Genomic DNA, 19,391 nt, shown 5'->3' on the forward strand with positions numbered 1-19,391 from the left:
TCTTAATCCCATTAAGGATGATTTGATTTGGTGCTGTATTTCAGTATTTTATGTGGCTGATATTTATTCCTTGTTCGTTCTTTCTACTAGGGCAGACCTTTTCATGAATCTCAACTGAAAGTCTAGGATGTTTACCAGGGCTTCTCCGGTGTGGGCTCTGATCTCTAATTTTTGTCTCCCAAGCACTTTATTAATATCAGCACTCAGCTTTTGAGCCCCTTGCCTGCTTCTTTCCACTTGTCTTTTCCAGCACAGCTTGAAAATCAGTAAATGCCTAAAGACAAGTAGCAGAATCTTGGGTTCTCTTCTCTGCTGTTCCCCTTTCTCTGTAAACTTGTCCTGTTAAATTCTGGCTGCCTTGATAGTACTGAACTTTTTTTTTTTTTTTTTTTAACATGTTATTTATTTTTGAGAGACAGCAGGGGAGGGGGAGAGAGAGACAGAGACAGAATCTGAAGCAGGCTCCAGGCTCTGAGCTGTCAGCACAGAGCCTAATACAGGGCTTGAACCCAAAAACCGTGCGATCATGACCTGAGCTGAAGTCGGATACTTAACTGAGCCACCCAGGTGCCCTGATAGTCCTGAACTTTTCATTTTTGTCCTCTTGTCTTTAACATATAGTTAATGGAAAAGGGAAAGGAGGGAGGAGTGCAGAGGGTGCCTTCTCTATGCTACTGGACATATATATATTTTTGAATCGCTCAAAAAATGGCGCCAGCTAATTGCTGATATTGCCTTCCCAGCCAATTATAGCAACCAGACTTGTTTCCATTGATATTTAGGCTGACTAAACTAGGTGGCTCCAAATCCCAGGTGGACATGGACAAGGTTCATCTTCTATCACTTCTATAACTCCAGAGATTTAGTTTCAGAGATTTTCTCAGGTCATTTCATCAAGTTTTCAATAACCTGACTGCATTTTGGCAAACGAGGTGTGTGGACATTTGGTCAGTTGTAGAATTATGGTTCTGTTACATACATGTGTATACACAATTCATAATGCATGTATATGTGCAATTTATCACTTCAGCATTGTGATGCTTATACTCTGTGAGGGATATAAGGCCAGAGAGTACTTCTTGCATTTAAGCAATGGAACATATTAAAATTACCTTACATTTATCTCTACTTTTGGCTTATTATTAGCTACACCTTTGTTTTTGTATTAGTGTGTATGTGTGTATTTAGTGGTTGTTCTAGAGTTTACACTGTACATCTTTAACTCATCACCATCTTTCTTCAAAAATTATTACATCATTTCACTGTAACTAAAGAGCTTCACAATATATTTCCATTTCTTCATCCTTTCTATTATTCTCGTCAGACATTTTATTTTTACATGTTATAAACTCAATAACGTTATTATTTCAACTTTAATCAGTCAGTTCTTTTTTAAAGAGATTAAAATGGGGGGGGGGTCTTACATTGGCCCACATATTACACATTTCCTCTGTTCTACATTTCTTTGTGTTGATTCATATTTCCATCTGTTGTCATTTTTTTCCTGGCTGAATAGTGTCCTTTAGCGTTTCTTGTAGTGTAGGTTTACTGAGTAAATTTTCTCAGCTTTTGTTTGCTGTAAAAATACTTAGGTTGTCTTCCTTTTTTAATATTTTTGGTAAGTATATAAGTCAATGTCGATAGGATTTTTCCCCCTTTCAGAACTTCTGTTATACTCCATTGTTTTCTGGCTTGCATAGTTTCTGATGAGAAGTTGGCTGTCATTTGTATCTTTGTTCCTCTGTTCATAATGTGTTTTTTTCCTCTTCTCACTACTTTTAAGATATTCTCTTTATTACTAGTTCGCAGCAATTTCATTATAATGTGATTTGCAGTGGGTTTTTTAGATGTTTCTTTGACCTTCTTCAATTTATAGAGTTAACAGTTTTCATCATTTAATGACCATTTCTTCAATTTTGTTTTTCCATTCTTTGTGCCCTCTTCTAGTTACCCATGTGTTAGACCATTTGATATTTGTTCCACAGGTCATTGCAGTTGTGTTTTTATTTTTTGTCCTCTCTGTGTTTCATTTTAGATAGACTCTCTTGCTGTGTTTCAAGCTCACAGGTCTTCTGCCGTGTCTAATTAGCTGTCAATCCCATCTTTTTTTGCTTTCCACTTCAGATATTATATTCTCATATTTACAGTTCAGTTTGGTTCTTTTTTTATATCTTCCATACCTCTCTCAACATATATGTATTTTTCTGTACATCCTTGATTTTGTAATAACTGTTTTAATGTCTTTGTGGTGATTTCATCATTCTGTCATTTCTGGGTTTTGTTGATTAGGATTTATCAGTCATGGGTCTGAAATTTAGTTTTTAATTACTGTTGTAATCTTGATATTTTAAGTATGAAGAAACCCATTCTCTTATTGTTGATGGTTTGTTTATTTTGTTTTCTGGTCTAAGAATCCAAATCCAGATAAAGAAAAACCTCCTTGTAATGCTCAAGAGTTAGAAGAATGTGATATTTTCTTTGAAGAGAGCTCCAGTTTATGCAGATTCGATGGCATTACATTAAAAACTACTCATGTGGTAAGTTTTTGATCATCATATTTCTAAAAATTTATGAATAAGTACAAATTATATAGATAATAATTAACTGGCCACATATATAATTTGCAAACCTGGCTTGATTGCAAAGCTGAACAGCAAAGTAAATGACAAGAAAACCCTTGAACTTTTTGTTTGATCTTTACGAATTGGTGTGCAAAATACAGGATTTTTAGTCTGTTTTTGTTTTTGGTTTGTTTTTTACTGTTGACTGTTTTATAATATTTGGTGTTTGGGGTTGGGTGGCTATCATCTAAAACTCATTACTTCATGAAGTGGCAGTTTGTATCACCATCCCTAATGAAACACTGTTGCCTTATTTTGGTACTGTTGCATATTTGATATCTTGTGGTAAGCTTTTTTCTGTTTAGGTTTTTATATGTGGTTACAACTAATTTATAATAACCTCATTTTTTCATTTGAAATTATGACATATTTCTTTATGTTCTCACCTGGTTTAACAGCTAGGTAATACTATACGATGTTATTGTTGGTGTTCATGTGTGCATGTATATGTAGTGGTTGTCCTAGAGATTATAGTATGTATCTTCAGTAAATTTTTTCCAATTGCATTATTTATATGCTATTTTTTAAGAATCCCTGCTTTATGTAAAGCCATTTCTGTATTCAGGGGTTTTATCTAATAGAGTTACAGAAGTCAAATTAATGAGTCCTGGACTAAGACTCTGACAAGTCGATTTCCACTGTATATTCTCATTAATAATGTTTGCAGTTATTACCTATTTCGCTGCATCTTTACCTGTCCTTTCGTTTTTATGTTTGATCTTTACTAATTGGTGTGCAAGATACAGGATTTTTAGTCTGTTTTTTTTGCTGTTGACTGTTGACTATTTCATGATACTACTTTTGACTATTTCTTTTGTGAAGAATTTTTTCATTTATTTATTTTGGTGTTTCTGACTGACTTGTGTGACCTTACTTCTTCATAAAATGTGTTCCTAAAGAGCATGCATGATAGATTTCTCTTATAAGTGGGTTCTGTCATCAGAAAGTTAAGAAATGTATATATAATCCCTCATTGTACCATAGTTTTTAGAGACAATGTTTGATAAAACATTTCCAGCATTTTGCACATACTCAAACTGTTTAGTCACAGGTCAGTGTTAATTGCTGGTTTAACTCCAATGATTTGCTGTTTGTATATATTGCAAGATGACCACCATAATAAGTCTAGTTAAATTTTCTCACCATACATACCTATAAATTCTTTCTCATATAATGAGAACGTTTAAGGTCTACTCTGTTAACAATTTCATATATTAAGTACAGTATTAACTAATAGTCATCATGCTATAAATTATAATCCCCTATGCTTATTTATAATAAATGGAAGATTATACCTTTGACATCCTTAATCCATCCCCCAGCCACCATCAGATATGAGATGTAGAGGAAGGGAGAGAGAATCTTAAGCAGGTTTCGTGCCCATCATGGAGCCCAACATGGGGCTCGGTCTCATGACCATGAAATCATGACCTGACCCGAAATCAAGAGTTGTACGCTTAACCAGCTGAGCCACCCAGGAACCCCTGATTTACGTTTCTTGATGCTTACTATTGTTGAGCACCTTTTCATATATGTACAAGTTGACCATATTTAGGTCTTCTTTGGAAAAAGGTCTGTTTAGTTTCTCTAATCATTTTTTTTTTTTTCAACGTTTATTTATTTTTGGGACAGAGAGAGACAGAGCATGAATGGGGGAGGGGCAGAGAGAGAGGGAGACACAGAATCGGAAACAGGCTCCAGGCTCTGAGCCATCAGCCCAGAGCCTGATGCGGGGCTCGAACTCACGGACTGCAAGATCGTGACCTGGCTGAAGTCGGACGCTTAACCGACTGCGCCACCCAGGCGCCCCTCTAATCATTTTTTTTAATTGCATTATTTTTTGCTCTTTAGTTACAGGAGTTCTTTATAAATTTTGGATGTAAACCCCTCATCCAGATATATAATTTACAAATATTTTTTTCCCATTCAGTAGGTTGCGTTTTCATTTTGTTGACCATTTCCTTTGCTGTTAAGATTTTTAGTTTGAAATAGTCCCACTTGTTACTTTTGCTTCTGTTGCTTTTGCTCCAGAATACCATTGCCAAGACTGAGGTCAAGAAGCTCACGGGCTCTGTTTTGTTCTAGGAATTTCAGGCCTTATGTTCAACTTTTTAATCCATTTGAGTGCATTTTTGTGTATGATGTAAAGATAGTGGTCCAGTTTTGTTTTTTTGCATGTGGCTATCCAGTTTTCCCAAAACCATTTGTTGAAAAGACTGTCCTTTCCCCATTGTATATTCTTGGCTCCTTTATCATAAATTGACCATGTATGGATAGGTTTACTTCTGGGCTCTCTGTTCCTTTGGACTCTGTGTCTATTTCTTATTTTTTACTTTTTTAAATATTTACTTAATTTGGGGGGGGGGAGAGAATGAGCAGGGGAGGGGCAGAGAGAGAGAGGGAGAGAGAGAATCCGAAGCAGGCTCTGTACTATGCAGGGCTCGATCCCACAAACAATGAGATTATGACCTGAGCCAAAATCAAAAGTCATATGCTTAACTGTGTGAGCCACCCAGATGCCCCAGGACTCTGTGTCTATTTTTATACCAGTACTATACTGTTTTGATTACTATAGCTTTGTAGTATAGTTTGAACTTAGGAAACGTTTTTTAAGATTGCTTTGGCTATCTGGGATATTTTCTGGTTCCACACAAACTTTTGGATTTTGTTCTGTTTCTTGGAAAAGTGCCATTTAGAATTTTGATAGTTTTATTGAATCTGTAGATTGCTTTGGTAATATGGACATATTAACAATTTTTTCCAATAAATAAATGTGGAATATCTTCCCATTTATTTTTGTCTTCAGTTTCTTTCATTGGAGTTTTAATAGTTTTCAGTTTAGAAGTTATTCACCTCCTTGGTTAAATTTCTCCCTATTTTATTCTTTTTGATGAAATTGCTAATGAGATTGTTTTGTTGATTTCTCTTTCCAGCAGTATGTATGTATACTGTACGTATGTAACTGATATATAGAAACACAACAGCATTTTGTGTATTACCTTTATATCCTACAACTTTACTGAATTTATTAAATTTAATCATTTTTTTGGTAGAGTCTTTAGGGTTTTCTATATAATGTCACATCATCTGCAAATAGTGACAGTTTTACTTCTTCCTTTCTGATTTGGATGCCTTTTTATGTCTTTTTCCTATCTAATTGCCCTGCTTAGGACTTCCAATACTATGTTGAATAAAAGTGGTAAGAGTGGGCATCCTTTTCTTGTTGATGATCTTAGAGGAAAAGCTTTTAGCTTTTCACTGTTGAGTTTGATATTAGCTGTGGGCTTGTCATATATGGCATTATTTTGTAAATGTTGAATTTTGTCAAATGCTTTTTCTGCATGTGTTGACATGATCATACAATTTTTATTCTTAATTTTGTTAATGTGGAATATCTCATTAATTTTCAGATATTAAACCCTCCTTGCATCCCTGCAGTAAACCTCATCCCTGCAGGTTACCTGCAGTGAAGCAAATATATATATTTGCTTTATATATTTAGGTGCTCCTGTGTTGGTGTCATAAATATTTACAAATGTTATATTCTCTTGTTAGAGTGACCTTTTTATCATTATTTAATGATTTGCCTCTTATTACAGTCTTTGTCTTCAAGTCTGTTGTCTGATGTAAGTATAGCTTACCCCAGCTTTCTTTTGGTTTCCACTGAATGGAATATCTTTTGCGGTCTCTTCACTTTCAACTTTGTGTGTCTTTACTTCTGAAGGGAGTCTCTTCTAGGCAGCATATAGATGGGTCTTATTTTTTTCTTTCAGTCACTCTATGTATTGAGAATTTAATCTATTTACATTCAGATTAATTATCGATAGGTGTGTACTTATTGCCATTTTGCTACTTAATTTTCTGGCTGTTTTGTAGTTTTTCTATTCCTTCTCTGTCTTCCTTTGTGATTTGATGATTTTCTATAGTGGTATGCTTAAACTCCTTTATCTTATGTATCTACTGTAGGTTTTTGCTTAATGGTTATCATGAGGTTTACATTTATTTTTTTTTTCAGTTTATTTATTTATTTTGAGAGGGAGAGAGCATGTGCACGAGCAGGGGAGGGGCAGAGAGAGAATCCCAAGGAGAGGCTGTATGCTCAGCACAGAGCCTGACATGGGGCTCAGTCCCATGACTGTGAGATCATGACCTGAGCCAAAATCAAGAGTCAGACACCTAACCGACTGAGCCACCCAGGTGCCCCAATGAGGTTTATATTTAAAAGCTTAGATTTATAACCGTTTGTTTTATGTTGATAACAGCTTAAGTCTGAATGCATTTTAAAGCTATACATTTTTACTTCCTGAAACATTTTATGTTTTTGATGTCACAATTTATATTTTTTATCTTGTGTATCCCATAATAAATTACTGTAGTTGCGTTTTTGTAACGTTTGTCATTTAACTTTTATGCTACCTTTCTAGGTGATTAACTTGCTATCTTCACATTAGATTTTGAAAGTTATTGTGCATTTACCTTTACCAGTGAGGTTTATATTTCCATATGGTTTTCTGTTACTATTTGGCATCCTTTTTGTTCAGCTTAAAGAAGTCCCTTGACATTTCTTATAGGGCCAGTCTAGGACTGATGAATTCCTTCACCTTTTGCTTCTCTGGAAAACTGTTTCTCCTGCCATTCTGAATGATATCTTTGCCAGGTAGAGTATTCTTGGTTGGAGGTGTTTTTTCCTTCAGCACTTTGAGTGTATCATGCTACAGCGTTCTGGCCTGCAAAGTTTCTGCTGAAAAAAACTGCTGATAGTTGTGGTGGGGTGGTGGCGGTCCCTTATACATAACAAGTTGTTTTTCTTTTCCTGCTTTCAAGATTCTATCCTTGTCTTTAACTTTTGACATTTTAAACATGTCATGTCTTGGTGTAGGTCTTTTTGAGCTCATATTACTTCAAACTTTCTGGAGCCCAACCTTCTGGGCTTCCTGAACCTTCCCTTCCTTCCCCAGGTTTTCCCTTTGTTTATCCATACTTCTGTGCTTAGTGAATATCTTTATGACTGCTGTTTTGATCTCTTCATTGGGTAAACAAACCACTTACCTCCATTTCATTAAGATCTCTTTCTGAGGTCTTACCTTGTTCTTTCCTCTTTGCAACATATTCCTGTTTCTTCATTTTCCTCACTCTGTATTGGTTTCTCTGCCTTAGGTAAAACAGCCAACTTTCCAGGTCTTGAAGGAATGGTCTCTTGTAGGAAGTGAACCTTATTGTTCAGCTCTTCCCTACCTCTTGGTTTTCTCTCAAACTTTTTTGATATTCCAAGCAGCCTATTTTACTTTTAGTGGCTCAGCATTTAGGGGTGTACCAAGAACTGTCAGTGTCCCTAAGGGGAGGATCTCAGTCAGCACCTACATTCAGACTGATTGGAAGCCTCAGGCAACAGCTTTTAAGGTATGCAAAATATATAGTCATAACCAGAAGTCCCACTGTCTGCCAGAACCAGGTAAACTAGAGGTGTCCCCTGGGTGGCAGCCATAAAAATCAGGGTGCCAAGAAAGTGTACAAGTATCTTTCCGGGGGATCCTGGCACTCTGGAAGAATGCAGAGGGATAGTGCAATAATGCCCACTGGTCTCCGTCTCCAAGAGTATCTCAGTAAGCCCCTGTATATTAAATTAAAAGTCCGTCCCTGGGGCTGAGGTTCCAGGCCAAGCAAATAAGCCTTTTTCACAGAAAGACTTGGGTTAGGTTTCATTCTGTTAGTGCAATGCCCTTATGGTGGTAGCTGGCCAAGAACTGTATCTCCAGTTTTTAGTGTCAGGTGGGACGGGGAAATAAAAGCTCCCCTGGATAGGCAATTAGGGGGGACATCCACTGGGTAGCAGCCATAAAAACTGAGACCACCAGATTAAGAACTGGGGTGTGAGATGTGTGGGCAAGCTTTCTTCTGGAAATGCTGTGCCCTGGAGCACAGCAGAAGGAGAGTGCAAAGATAGCACCCACCTTCTGAGGTCTCTAGAGAGTTATAACCAGCTCTTAGATGTGTTTAATGAGAAACCTGCCCCCTTGGTCTGCAGCAGTGAAGATAAGCTAATGGGCCTTTTTTACAGAAAGACTGGATACTGCAGTTTTTTGCCTCTGTGCTTTGGCCTTGGGGATGGTAGCCAGTTAACTCTTTGTCCTGTACGGGCTTAGGGGGCCTGCAGGTATAAACCCCCACTAGCTGCCAGAGCCAGGTGCCCTAGAGGTCTCCCCTGTATGGGAGCCACAAAAATTGGGGCACCAGATGGGGGTACAACTCCTTTCTGAGAGGTACCAGTGCTCTGGGGTGAGGCAGACGGAGAATGTAAAGTTGATACCCGCTGGTGTCTGTCCCTTGAGAATATTACAGTGTGTCTCTAGATGAGTGTTCAAATGAGCCTCTTTTACCGAAAATCTGGGTACTTTGCAGTCAGCTGCCTCTGTGACTGGTGAGTCTGTGTCCCATGGCCCTTTACTAACAGTTTCTCAATTCAAGCTCCCTTGGCTTTCAAACATCGAAGTTTTGGAGGCTCATCTCTCAAGTGCAGGTCTCAAAAGGTGGGGTGCCTGATGTGGGGTTAAACCCGTCAGTGTTTCAGGTTCCCTCCTGATTATAGGTAACCATAACAGGGGTACGGTTTATGGTGAGATTATGCCTGCCTGCTTTGGTATGGGTTTTTGTCCCAGAGGAGATTGTTCCATACATAGCTATAGATTCAGTGTGTCCATGTGAGGAGGTGAGTTCAGGATCTTTCTACGTTGCCATCTTGAACTGAATCTCCTAAATATCTTGTCTTTGTCTCAGTTGGGTTAAATTTGAGACCAAAGTTTGGTCTTTGAGACCAGAGACCAAAGTTTCTTTTTACAGTTTTCTGTTATTAGACATTTTGCATAAATATGCAAAGATTGTCTGAAGTAAAAATGTATAAACATTGCTGTTTGTGTATAAGTGGAATGGGTATAAATGGAATAGCTCCAACGAATTAATAAGTACATCTTTGTAAAGGCAGAATTGGCTTGTGAGTGTATTGTGTCAAAATCAAGGTCTACCTGGTCAAATGTGTATTTTCTTGGTATACCCAGGGGGGTACCAGTTGGCTTGTCATTGGAAGAAGGAAACAAAGGAGGCTATAATATTTCAGATGTTCACTGCTACATCCATTCTAGGAATCAAATAGTACTTTATCATCAATTTGTACTTCTTTCTGCAGTGTTTACTCCAAGTTCTCTCTTGATTTCATTTTTCATGACTTTGGCTGTACATGGAAAGGTCAGTATATGTCCTTATAGTTTTAGGAAATAATACTGTAAGAAAAAGGTCAGAACTCTATATTGTAAATGACAGATTTTTCAAAATAGAAGTTCCCTGAAAGAAATGGGAATCAGGATTAGAATTTAGCATTTTGAAAATAAAATAGTGAATGAATATATGCAGCAGCACAATAAAAGAGAAATACTAAATTTTAAATTTGAGAAAGGAAAGTAATAAGATGTGGTCACTTGAGTAAAACTCAAGTCAGAATTCAAATACAGTTGATGAGTTATTTTTGCTTCTCTCTAGATCTGTACTATACAAAATATTAGCCCCTGGCCACCTAGTAGTTATTGAGCATTTGAAATTGTAGCTTGTCTGAATTGAGATGTACTATGAGTGTGAAATACACAACCAGATTTTGCAGCCTTAGAATAAAAAATATAAAATACGTTAACACTTTTATATGAATTTTTATGAGATGATAGTTTTTATATGTTTGGTTAAATAAATATATTACTAAGACTCCTTTTTCCTGTTTTTATTTTTAATGTGACTACTAGAAAATTCAGAATTACATATGTGGTTTGTAGTAATCTGTAGTGATCAAATTAAAAGGCTTGAGCAATCAAAAGGTGATAGGATATTTTTAAAAATTAAATTACAGTGAGTTTCTAAGATCAGTTGAGATGGTATTCATCATATACTGCTTAAAACAGAAAATTAAAATAGCTGAAAAAAGTATTTGCAACTTATAGATAAATAAAGCCATCAAGATTGGAAGCAGAGGATTTGCAAAGAGGAAATAATTCTTTTAAGTTAATGTCATTATGAAAGCTAGTACAAAAGGCATGTATCTGATACACTAATTCTTTCCAAAAGATATTAAGGATGAGATCAGAAGTTCAGAGGAAGGAAATGCATTTAGAAAGAATGTATTTAGAAATACATTTAGAAAGGAAATACTATTTAGATAAAAAGTATCTAAGCCTATGGTTCTCAAGCTTTTTGGTCTCAGGATCCCTTTACGTTCTTACGTTCCCTGGGGTATCAATTTCTAATACTTGGTCAAATTTGATATAGTGCAAAAAAATTTAAGCTATACAATTTTGCTACTATGGCCGCCATAACAAAGTACCACAGACTGGGTGACTGAAACAATGGAAATTTATAGTCTCAATTCTGGAGGCTAGAAGTCAGAGATCTTGGTGTTAGCATGTTTAGATTGTTCTGAAGCCTCTCTCCTTGGCTTGTAGATAGCTGTCTTCCTTAGTCTTCACATGGTCCTCCCCCTGCATGTGTTTGTTTCCTAATGTCTTATAACACCAGTCATATTGGATTAAGACGCACCCTAATGACTCAGTTTACCCTTTTAAAGGTTCTGTCTCCAAATACGTCACATTCTGAGGTACTGTGGGGTTAGGACTTAAACATATGACTTTGGGAGGGATACAGCTTAGCCCATAAAAATATCCTTCACTTAGATTTTAGCACTTATTAACATTTTGTCACATTTATTTTTTCTTTGTTTTTCTACCTCCGTTTTGCTAAAATATTTAGGAACAGTTGCACATGCCATGTCCCTTCATCCCTAATATCTCACATGTGCACTAAAGATGAAGGCATTTTCTTATATAAGCACAATACAAGTCAGGAAATTTAACTTTGATATAATACTTTTATCTAACATAGTTCATAGCAATTTTTTTCCCTGATTTGGAAACCTATTGCACTTAGTTGTGATGTCTCTTTAGTTTCCTTTAATTTGGAACATCCAGTTACCCAGTCTTTATGTTGTTGACTTTATTTTGTACCTTTTATGGACTGTCTCCAATATTTCCTCAAGATCAGATTCACTGGCTACATTTTTGCCAGGAATACCACATAAATGACATTTCCTTTTTAGTGTCTAACATGAAGGAGAACTTCATGGCAATTTTCCGTACTATTATGGCATGAAATTTAATTGGGTGGTATTCACCCAAGTTATCATCTTCCCCTTTGAATTAATAAGTACTTTGTGTGAAATGAAATAGAAACACAATGGTTCAAAATCTTTGGGATGCAGGAAAAGCCGTTCTAAGGGAGATGTTTATAGTGATACAGGCCTATCTCAAGAAACAAGAAAAATATCAAACAATCTCACCTTACAACTAAAAGAACAAGAAAAAGAAAAAGCCCAAAGTTAGTAGAAGGAAAGTAATAAAGAATAGAGCAGAAACAATTAAAATAGAGAATAAAAAGAAGACCAATGAAACAAAAAGCTCGTTCTTTGAAAAGGTAAAATTGATAAACCTTTAGCCAAAATCATCAAGAAAAAAAAGAGGACTCAAATAAATAATCTGAAATTAAAGAGAAGTTAAAACTGACACCACAGAGATAGAAAGGACTGAGACGATGGCAAAAAATTATTTGCCAACATATTGAATAACCTAGCAAATGGTAAATTCTTAGAAATATACAATCTTCCAAGATTGAATCAGAAAGAAAAAAATCTGAACAGACTAATAACTAGTAGTGAAATTGAATCATTAATCAAAAAACTCCCAAAAAACCAAAGTCCAGGAATGGATAGCTTCAAAAGGTAAAATCTACCAAAAATTTAAAGAAAAAGTAATACCTACTCTTTGCAAACTTCCAAATTATAGAAGAGGAAGGAATGTTTACAAATTTCATTCCATAAGGCTAACATTACCCTGATACCAAAACCAGGCAAAGACACTTAAAATTAGACCAATATCTCTGATGAATATAGATGCAAAAATCCTCAACAAAATATTAGCAAATCAAATTGAACAATACCTTAAAAGGATCATTCACCATGATCAAGTGGGATTTATTCCAGAAATGCAAGAATGGCTTATTATCTACAAATCTGTCAACATGAGATAAACCATATCAACAAAATGAAGAATAAGAATGCTAAGATCATCTTAATAGATGCAGAAAAAGCTGTTGACAAAATTTAGCATCCATTCATGATAAAAAATTTCAATGAAGTTAGGTATAGAGGGAACATAACAGAGTAAATGTCATATATGACAGGGCCACAGCTAACATACTCAAACTGAAAATTTTCCTTTAAGATCAGGAATAAGACAAGGATGCCCACTCTTGCCACTTTTATTCAGCATAGTACTGAGAATTCTAGCTGCATCAGTCAGACAAGAAAAAGAAAGAAAAAGTCATCCAAATTGATAAGGAAGAAGTAAAAGTTAGTAATTCCACTACTGATATTTACCCAGAGAAAGCAAAAACACTAATTCAAAAAGATAAATGCACTGCTATGTTCATTGCATTATTTTTTACAATAGCCAAGATACGAAAGCAACCCAAGTGTCCATCGATAGAAGAATGGACAAAGAAGATGTGGTATGTGAATACACATACACACACACACACACACAGGACTATTTCTCAGCTATAAAAAAGGGTGAAATCTTGAAATCTTGGGGGTACCTGAGTGGCTCAGTTGGTTGAGCGTCCACCTCTTGATTTCGGCTCAGGTCATGATTCTAAGATTGTGAAATTGAACTTCGTGCTAAACATGTAGTCTGCTTAAGATTCTCTTCCTCTCCCTTCCCCCTCTTTCCCCACTTGTGGTCTCTCTCTAAAATAAAAAAAAAAAATTTAAAAAGGTGCCTAGGTGGCTCAGTTGAGCATCCAACTTTGTCTCAGGTCATGATTTCATGGTTCATGAATTCAAGTCCTGCATCAGGCTCTGCACTGACAGTGTGGAGCCTGCTTGGGATTCTCACTCTCCCCTTCTCTCTGCCACCACTCCCTTGCTTGCTCTTTCACTACAATAAACTTAAAAAAATCTTAGAAAAAGGATGAAATTTTGCCATTTTTTGACAATGTGTATGGACATTGGTAGAGGGTATGTGAAGTAAGTCAAACAGAGAAAAACAAATACCATACGATTTCGTTTATATGTAGAATATATAATATATAATAAGTAAAAAGCAAAACCAGATCTGTAAATACAGAGAACAAACTGGTGAAAAGGGGAGGAGTGGCCAAAATAGGTGAAAGGGAGTGGAAGAAACAGGTCTAGTTATGAAAAGAATAAATCATGGGGATGGAAGGTACAGGTATAAGGAATATAGTCCATGCTATTGTAATAACACTGTATGGTGACAGATGGTAGCCACACTTGTGGTAGACATAGCATAACATAAAGACTTGTTAAGTCACTATGTTGTTCACCTCAAGCTAATAGAACATTAGATGTTAAACTGTACTTCAATTTAAAAAAAAAAGGTAAAACTGTCACCAAAATAATAAAATACCTAGGAATAAATGTAACTAAAGAGGTGAAAGACCTGTACTCTAAAAACTATAGAACACTGATGAAAGAAATTGAAGAAAACACAAAGAAATGGAAATATACACCATGCTTGTAGATTGGAAGAATTTAGATTGTTAAAATGTCCATAATACTCAAAGTAATCTAGATATTCAGTGAAATGCCTATCAAAGTACCAATAGCATTTTTCTTACAGAACTAGAACAAAAAAATCCTGAAATTTGTATGATTCACAAAATACTACTAATAGCCAAGGTATTCTTGAGAAAGAACAAAGCTAGAGGTGTCACAATCCCAGATTTCAGACTATACTACACAAAGCCATAGTAATCAAAACAGTATGGTACTGGCACAAAAATAGATACATAAATTAGTAGAACAGAATAGAGAGTCCAGAAATAAACCCAAGCTGATCTTGTCAATTAATACATGACAAATTATATGACAAATAGGGAATATGTATATTCTCTATACAATGGGGAAAATTAAATGGTGCTGGGAAAACTACATTGTAAAAGAATGAAACTAGACCATTTTTTTTACACCATACACAAAAAACTCAAAATGAATTAAACATGTAAATATAAGATCTGAAGCCATTTAACTCCCAAAAGAAAACATAGGCAGTAAAGGCTTATGTATCAGCCTTAGCAATATTTTTCTCAATCTGTCTCCTCAGGCAAGAGAAACAATAGCAAAAGTAAACAATTGGGAGTACATCAAACTAAAAATCTTTTGCATGGCAAAGGAAATCATCAGCGAAATGAAAGGTCACTTACTGAGTTGGAGAAGATATTTGTAAATGATATATCCAATAAGGGATTGATATCCAAAATATATAAAGAGCTCCTAGAACCCAACACCAAAAAACTAATGTTTTAAAAACTGGGCAGAGGACCTGAACAGACATTTTTCTAAAGAAAACACACAGACGACTAAGGTACCTATGAAACAGCCTCATGAACCAAGCTCTGCTACCTTCAGACTTTTCTTCTACAGCTTCTTTACCTCTCTCAGCCTTCAAAGAATTGCAGAGAGTTAAGAGTCTCCCTAGGCTTTGGCTTCAGGGAATGCTGAGGCCGGTTTCATCTTCTATCCATACCACTAAAATTTTCTATCAGTTAAGGTTGCTTTGCTTTCTTATCACTGGTATGTTCACTTGAGTACCACTTTTAATTTCCTTCAAGAACTTATCCTTTGCATTCATAACTTGGCTAACCATTTGGGGCAAGAGGCCTAGCTTTTGGCCTTTCTCAGCCTTTAAGATGCCTTCCTATTAATTAAGTTCATGTTGTATGGGTGAGGTTTGTGGCACCCCAGAACAATAACAATAGTTAACATCAAAGATCACCAATCACAGATGATGATAACAAATACAGTAATAATAAAAAAAGTTTGACATATTGTTAAGAATTACCAAAATGTGACTAAAAGACACTGAGCAAAAGCTGTTGGAAAAATGGCGCCAATAGACTTGCTCAGCACAGGGTTTCCACAAACTTTGTGTTGTAAAAACAAAAAAAGCTGCATCTGTGAAGCACAAAATGAGCTATGCTGTACTGTATGCCATATTCAAAGAGAACTTTCTCCAGTGTTAATAAAAAGAAATGATGCATCAATAATTTATATCTTTCCTGTAGAACTTACCTCATTTCCTTTTATGTTCTTTGAGATGACTCTGGGTAAGATACTTAGCCCCTATCTTATTCTATAAATATGATGATAATAATAGTACTTATTTCACAATTATTATAATGAGTAAAATATATTTCAAGCCACCTACACAGGGGTTGGCACTTAGAAAGACCTTAGTAAATGCAAATATCCTTTATTACCATTCTAGGCATCTTCTATACATTCTGCCTTAAATATTATAGTCATCCCAAATTAAACAAATGAAATGAGCAACATTAGTGGGGAAAACACAGCAACTTTAGAGTGATCTTTATGGAGATCATAAAGCATTTAAACAATTTTATGCCTGAGAAATTTGTGAATAGCTATTAAAAAAAACCTGACTCTGTGTTAATCTAGCATATTTAATTTAGAGACAAATTTCTAAAATCTTGCACCATTTCAAAAATAAGAAATGCAAAATTCATTATTCTGTTTGTCACTGTATTGTCAAATAAATTATATTTTATCTATAATTCTAACTGTAGGCCCATCACTTTCAATTTTATACTTTCCTATAATGCATATATTTCAGTAGTTTGTAGATCTGCCCATAAAAAGTGAACAAGTTATTCTTGAAATAAGCTTTGGATGCTTTAAATATACTCAAAACCAAGTTTCTGGAAGTTTTAAAATCAAGATTAACTAGTCTGATAATACTAACTGCAAATAATAGTATACTGTAAGACAAAAAATACCCTTTAGATGAAGTAAATAATTTAGAATTCTCTGTGTAGTAAGAGATTGTATAATATTCATTTTACTTAATAAATTCCAGCCTGCCTAGTATTCCCCAAGGTAAGTAGATCATGCCACTAAAAAAAAAAAAAAAAGCCACTAAAAGATGTTTGATCCCTCCTCAGTTGGTCAGTGGCCATGATAGGAAAATAGGCTTATAATTCTATTCAAAGGTTGCAAACTAAGAGTAGCTAAAGGAATTGTGTATAAACAGTGATTTAGGATAACACCTAAAAAAGTCTGGTTTCACTTTCTCATGATAGTATTAGAATCTCTTGATAATTATTTATGCTTTTCAATATTTTATTTAAATCTAATTTAGTTAACATATAGTGTAATAATTGTATCAGGAGAAAAATTTAGTGATCCATCGCTTACATACAACACCCAGTGCTCATCCCAAGTGCCTTCCCTAATGCCCATCACCCATTTAGCCCATCCTCCCTACTCAGTATTCCTCTAGCAACCTCAGTTTGTTTTCTGTATTTAGGAGTCTCTTATGGTTTGCCTTCCTCTCTTTTATTTTTTCTTCCCTTCCCCTGTGTTCATTTGTTTTGTTTCTTAAATTCCACATATGAGTGAAATCATATATTTGTCTTTCTCTGATTGACTTATTTCACTTAGCATAATATACTCAGTTCCATCCACATTGTTGCAGATGGCAAGATTTCAATTCTTTTTGATCGCTGAGTAATATTCCATTGTATGCTTTTTCCTACTTTTTCTTGCCTTACTTCAATAGCTTGGATTTCCAGCATGATACTGACTAGGAGTAATGAGGGCAAATACCCTTTCCTGTTAGCAGTCTTAGTGGGGAGGAGCATTTGGTCTTTTACCATAAAGTACAGTGTTAATTCTAGGTTCCTCAGGGAGGCAGTTGCCTTTAATTTCTAGTTTGCCAAGCATTTTTATCATAAATGGAGGCTAAAATATTTTTCTTCGGTCTGTTGGTAATGCTGAATTTCACTGATTGATAATTTGAATGCTAAATCAGCCCTGAATTCCCAAGATACACTATATTTGGTCATGATGTATTATCCTTTTTACTTATTACTGGATTTGATTTACTAATATTTTACTGAGATTTTTTGCATTATATTCATCAGGAATAATAGTTTCTCTTTTCTTTTCTTGTCATATCTTTGGCTCTCAGAGTAATGCTGGCCTCATAAAATAAGTTGAGAGTTATTCCTTTCTTTTGTTTCCTGGAACAGTTTGATATTGTTTCTTTGTTTGGTAAAACACACCAGTGAAGCATTCTAGGTCTGGAGATTTCTTTGTTGGAAGGTTTTTAACAATAAATTCAATCCTGTTAACAGATACAGGACTACTGAGGTTATCTATTTCTCCTTGAGTGAAATGTAATGCTTGTCTTTCAAGGAATTTAACTTAAATTATCAAATATATGAAAGAGTTGCTCATACTACTTCACTTTTTCTTTTCTAATATAACCCGTAATGCTATAAAATTCCCTCTAAACATTGTTTTAGTTGCATCTCACATGTACTATGCTTCATTTTCATTCATCACAAAATTTCCTAATCTCCTTTGTGAGGTCCACTATGACTCATGGGTTATTCAGAAACATGTTGTTTAATTTCCAGATTATTTGTGGATTTTCCAAATTTTTCTTTTTTACTAATATCTAATTTTTTAAAATGTTTATTTTGAGAGAGCATGTGTGAGTGGGGAAGGGCTGAGAGAGAAGGAAAGAGAATCTCAAGCATGCCCTGCACTGTCAGTACAGAGTCTGATGTGGGGCTTGAACTCATGAACTGAGAGATTGTGACCTGAGTGAAAATCAAGAGTCAGATGCTTAAGCAACTGAGCCACCCAAGTGCCCCTACTAATTTCTAATTTAATTCTGTTATGCTCAGAGAACATTGTGTTTATGATTCTTATTTTTTAAATGTGTTTTTTATAGGACAGAATATGGTCTATTTTGGTGAATGTTCCATATCTCTTCTAGGATTCCAATCAGATGTGTGTTAGACTTTTTAATATTGCCTGACAGCATTTAGATGCTCAGTTTTTTGTTTTTAATCCCTGCCCCATCCCCCACTTTGGTTTAGGTTCTACTAATTTTTAATAACCTATTTTCAAGGTCACTAATTCTTTTTCCATAGAGTATACTGATGAGTTTGTTGAAGCCTTTTTCTCTTGCTGTGTTTTTTTTCCCCTAGGATTTTTTTTTCACCCTATGCAGTTTCTCTATGCTCTAATTCTGCATTTATTTATGTACATAACCCATCTCTTCCATTAAACTCTTTAAAATCCCATAGTTATTTTAAGTTCCTTGTCTTGTATTTCCAAAATATAGATCATCTGAATCTGGTTACCTGGTCTGCTTTGTTTCTTGACAGTGGGATGTTTTTACTTTCTTCATTTTTTTGTGCCTCACAATTTTTGATTGAATACTGGATGTGAGAACAGTAGAGACCGAGGTAAATAGTATTTATGCCTGGGAGTGGACATACTTCTGCTGGGTCATTAGTGTGGGTGGTTATGACAGGAGGGTTGTAAAAAGGCTGATCTAACCTTGAGTTTTGTTGTTATGGTTACCCTCAGTGCATCCCTCGCTTCAAATTCCCCTAGTGTTAAGTTACACTCTGGTGGAGGCTGAGTTGATGGAAGATTTTCCCCAACTCTGCTAATTTGCCCTAAGCTTTGGGCTTTCACTGTACATCTGCCTCTCAGAGAGAATCTCTCTATGCTCTTACTCCTTCTCTAGTGGTAGACTGCTGTTGTCACTTACTTGGTGCTTCCCAGCCTGATTGGGGGGTGGGGGGTGTTTCACGGATGAGGGGTTCAGACTCTTGGCTCAGCCT

General features: G+C 35.6%; 1 protein-coding gene across 1 annotated transcript in view; it reads left to right on the top strand.

Moving 5' to 3' along the window:
- The window catches only part of NUDCD1 (NudC domain containing 1), a 76,366-nt gene that overhangs the window by 47,248 nt on the left and 9,727 nt on the right, over positions 1 to 19,391 (top strand). The window contains exon 8 of the mRNA XM_045453888.1: positions 2,412 to 2,537. Coding sequence (XP_045309844.1) covers positions 2,412 to 2,537 — 126 coding nt within the window. The remainder of the gene's footprint in view (positions 1 to 2,411; positions 2,538 to 19,391) is intronic.

This window comes from Leopardus geoffroyi, chromosome C3, assembly GCF_018350155.1.
Source record: "Leopardus geoffroyi isolate Oge1 chromosome C3, O.geoffroyi_Oge1_pat1.0, whole genome shotgun sequence".
Lineage (NCBI taxonomy): Eukaryota > Metazoa > Chordata > Mammalia > Carnivora > Felidae > Leopardus > Leopardus geoffroyi.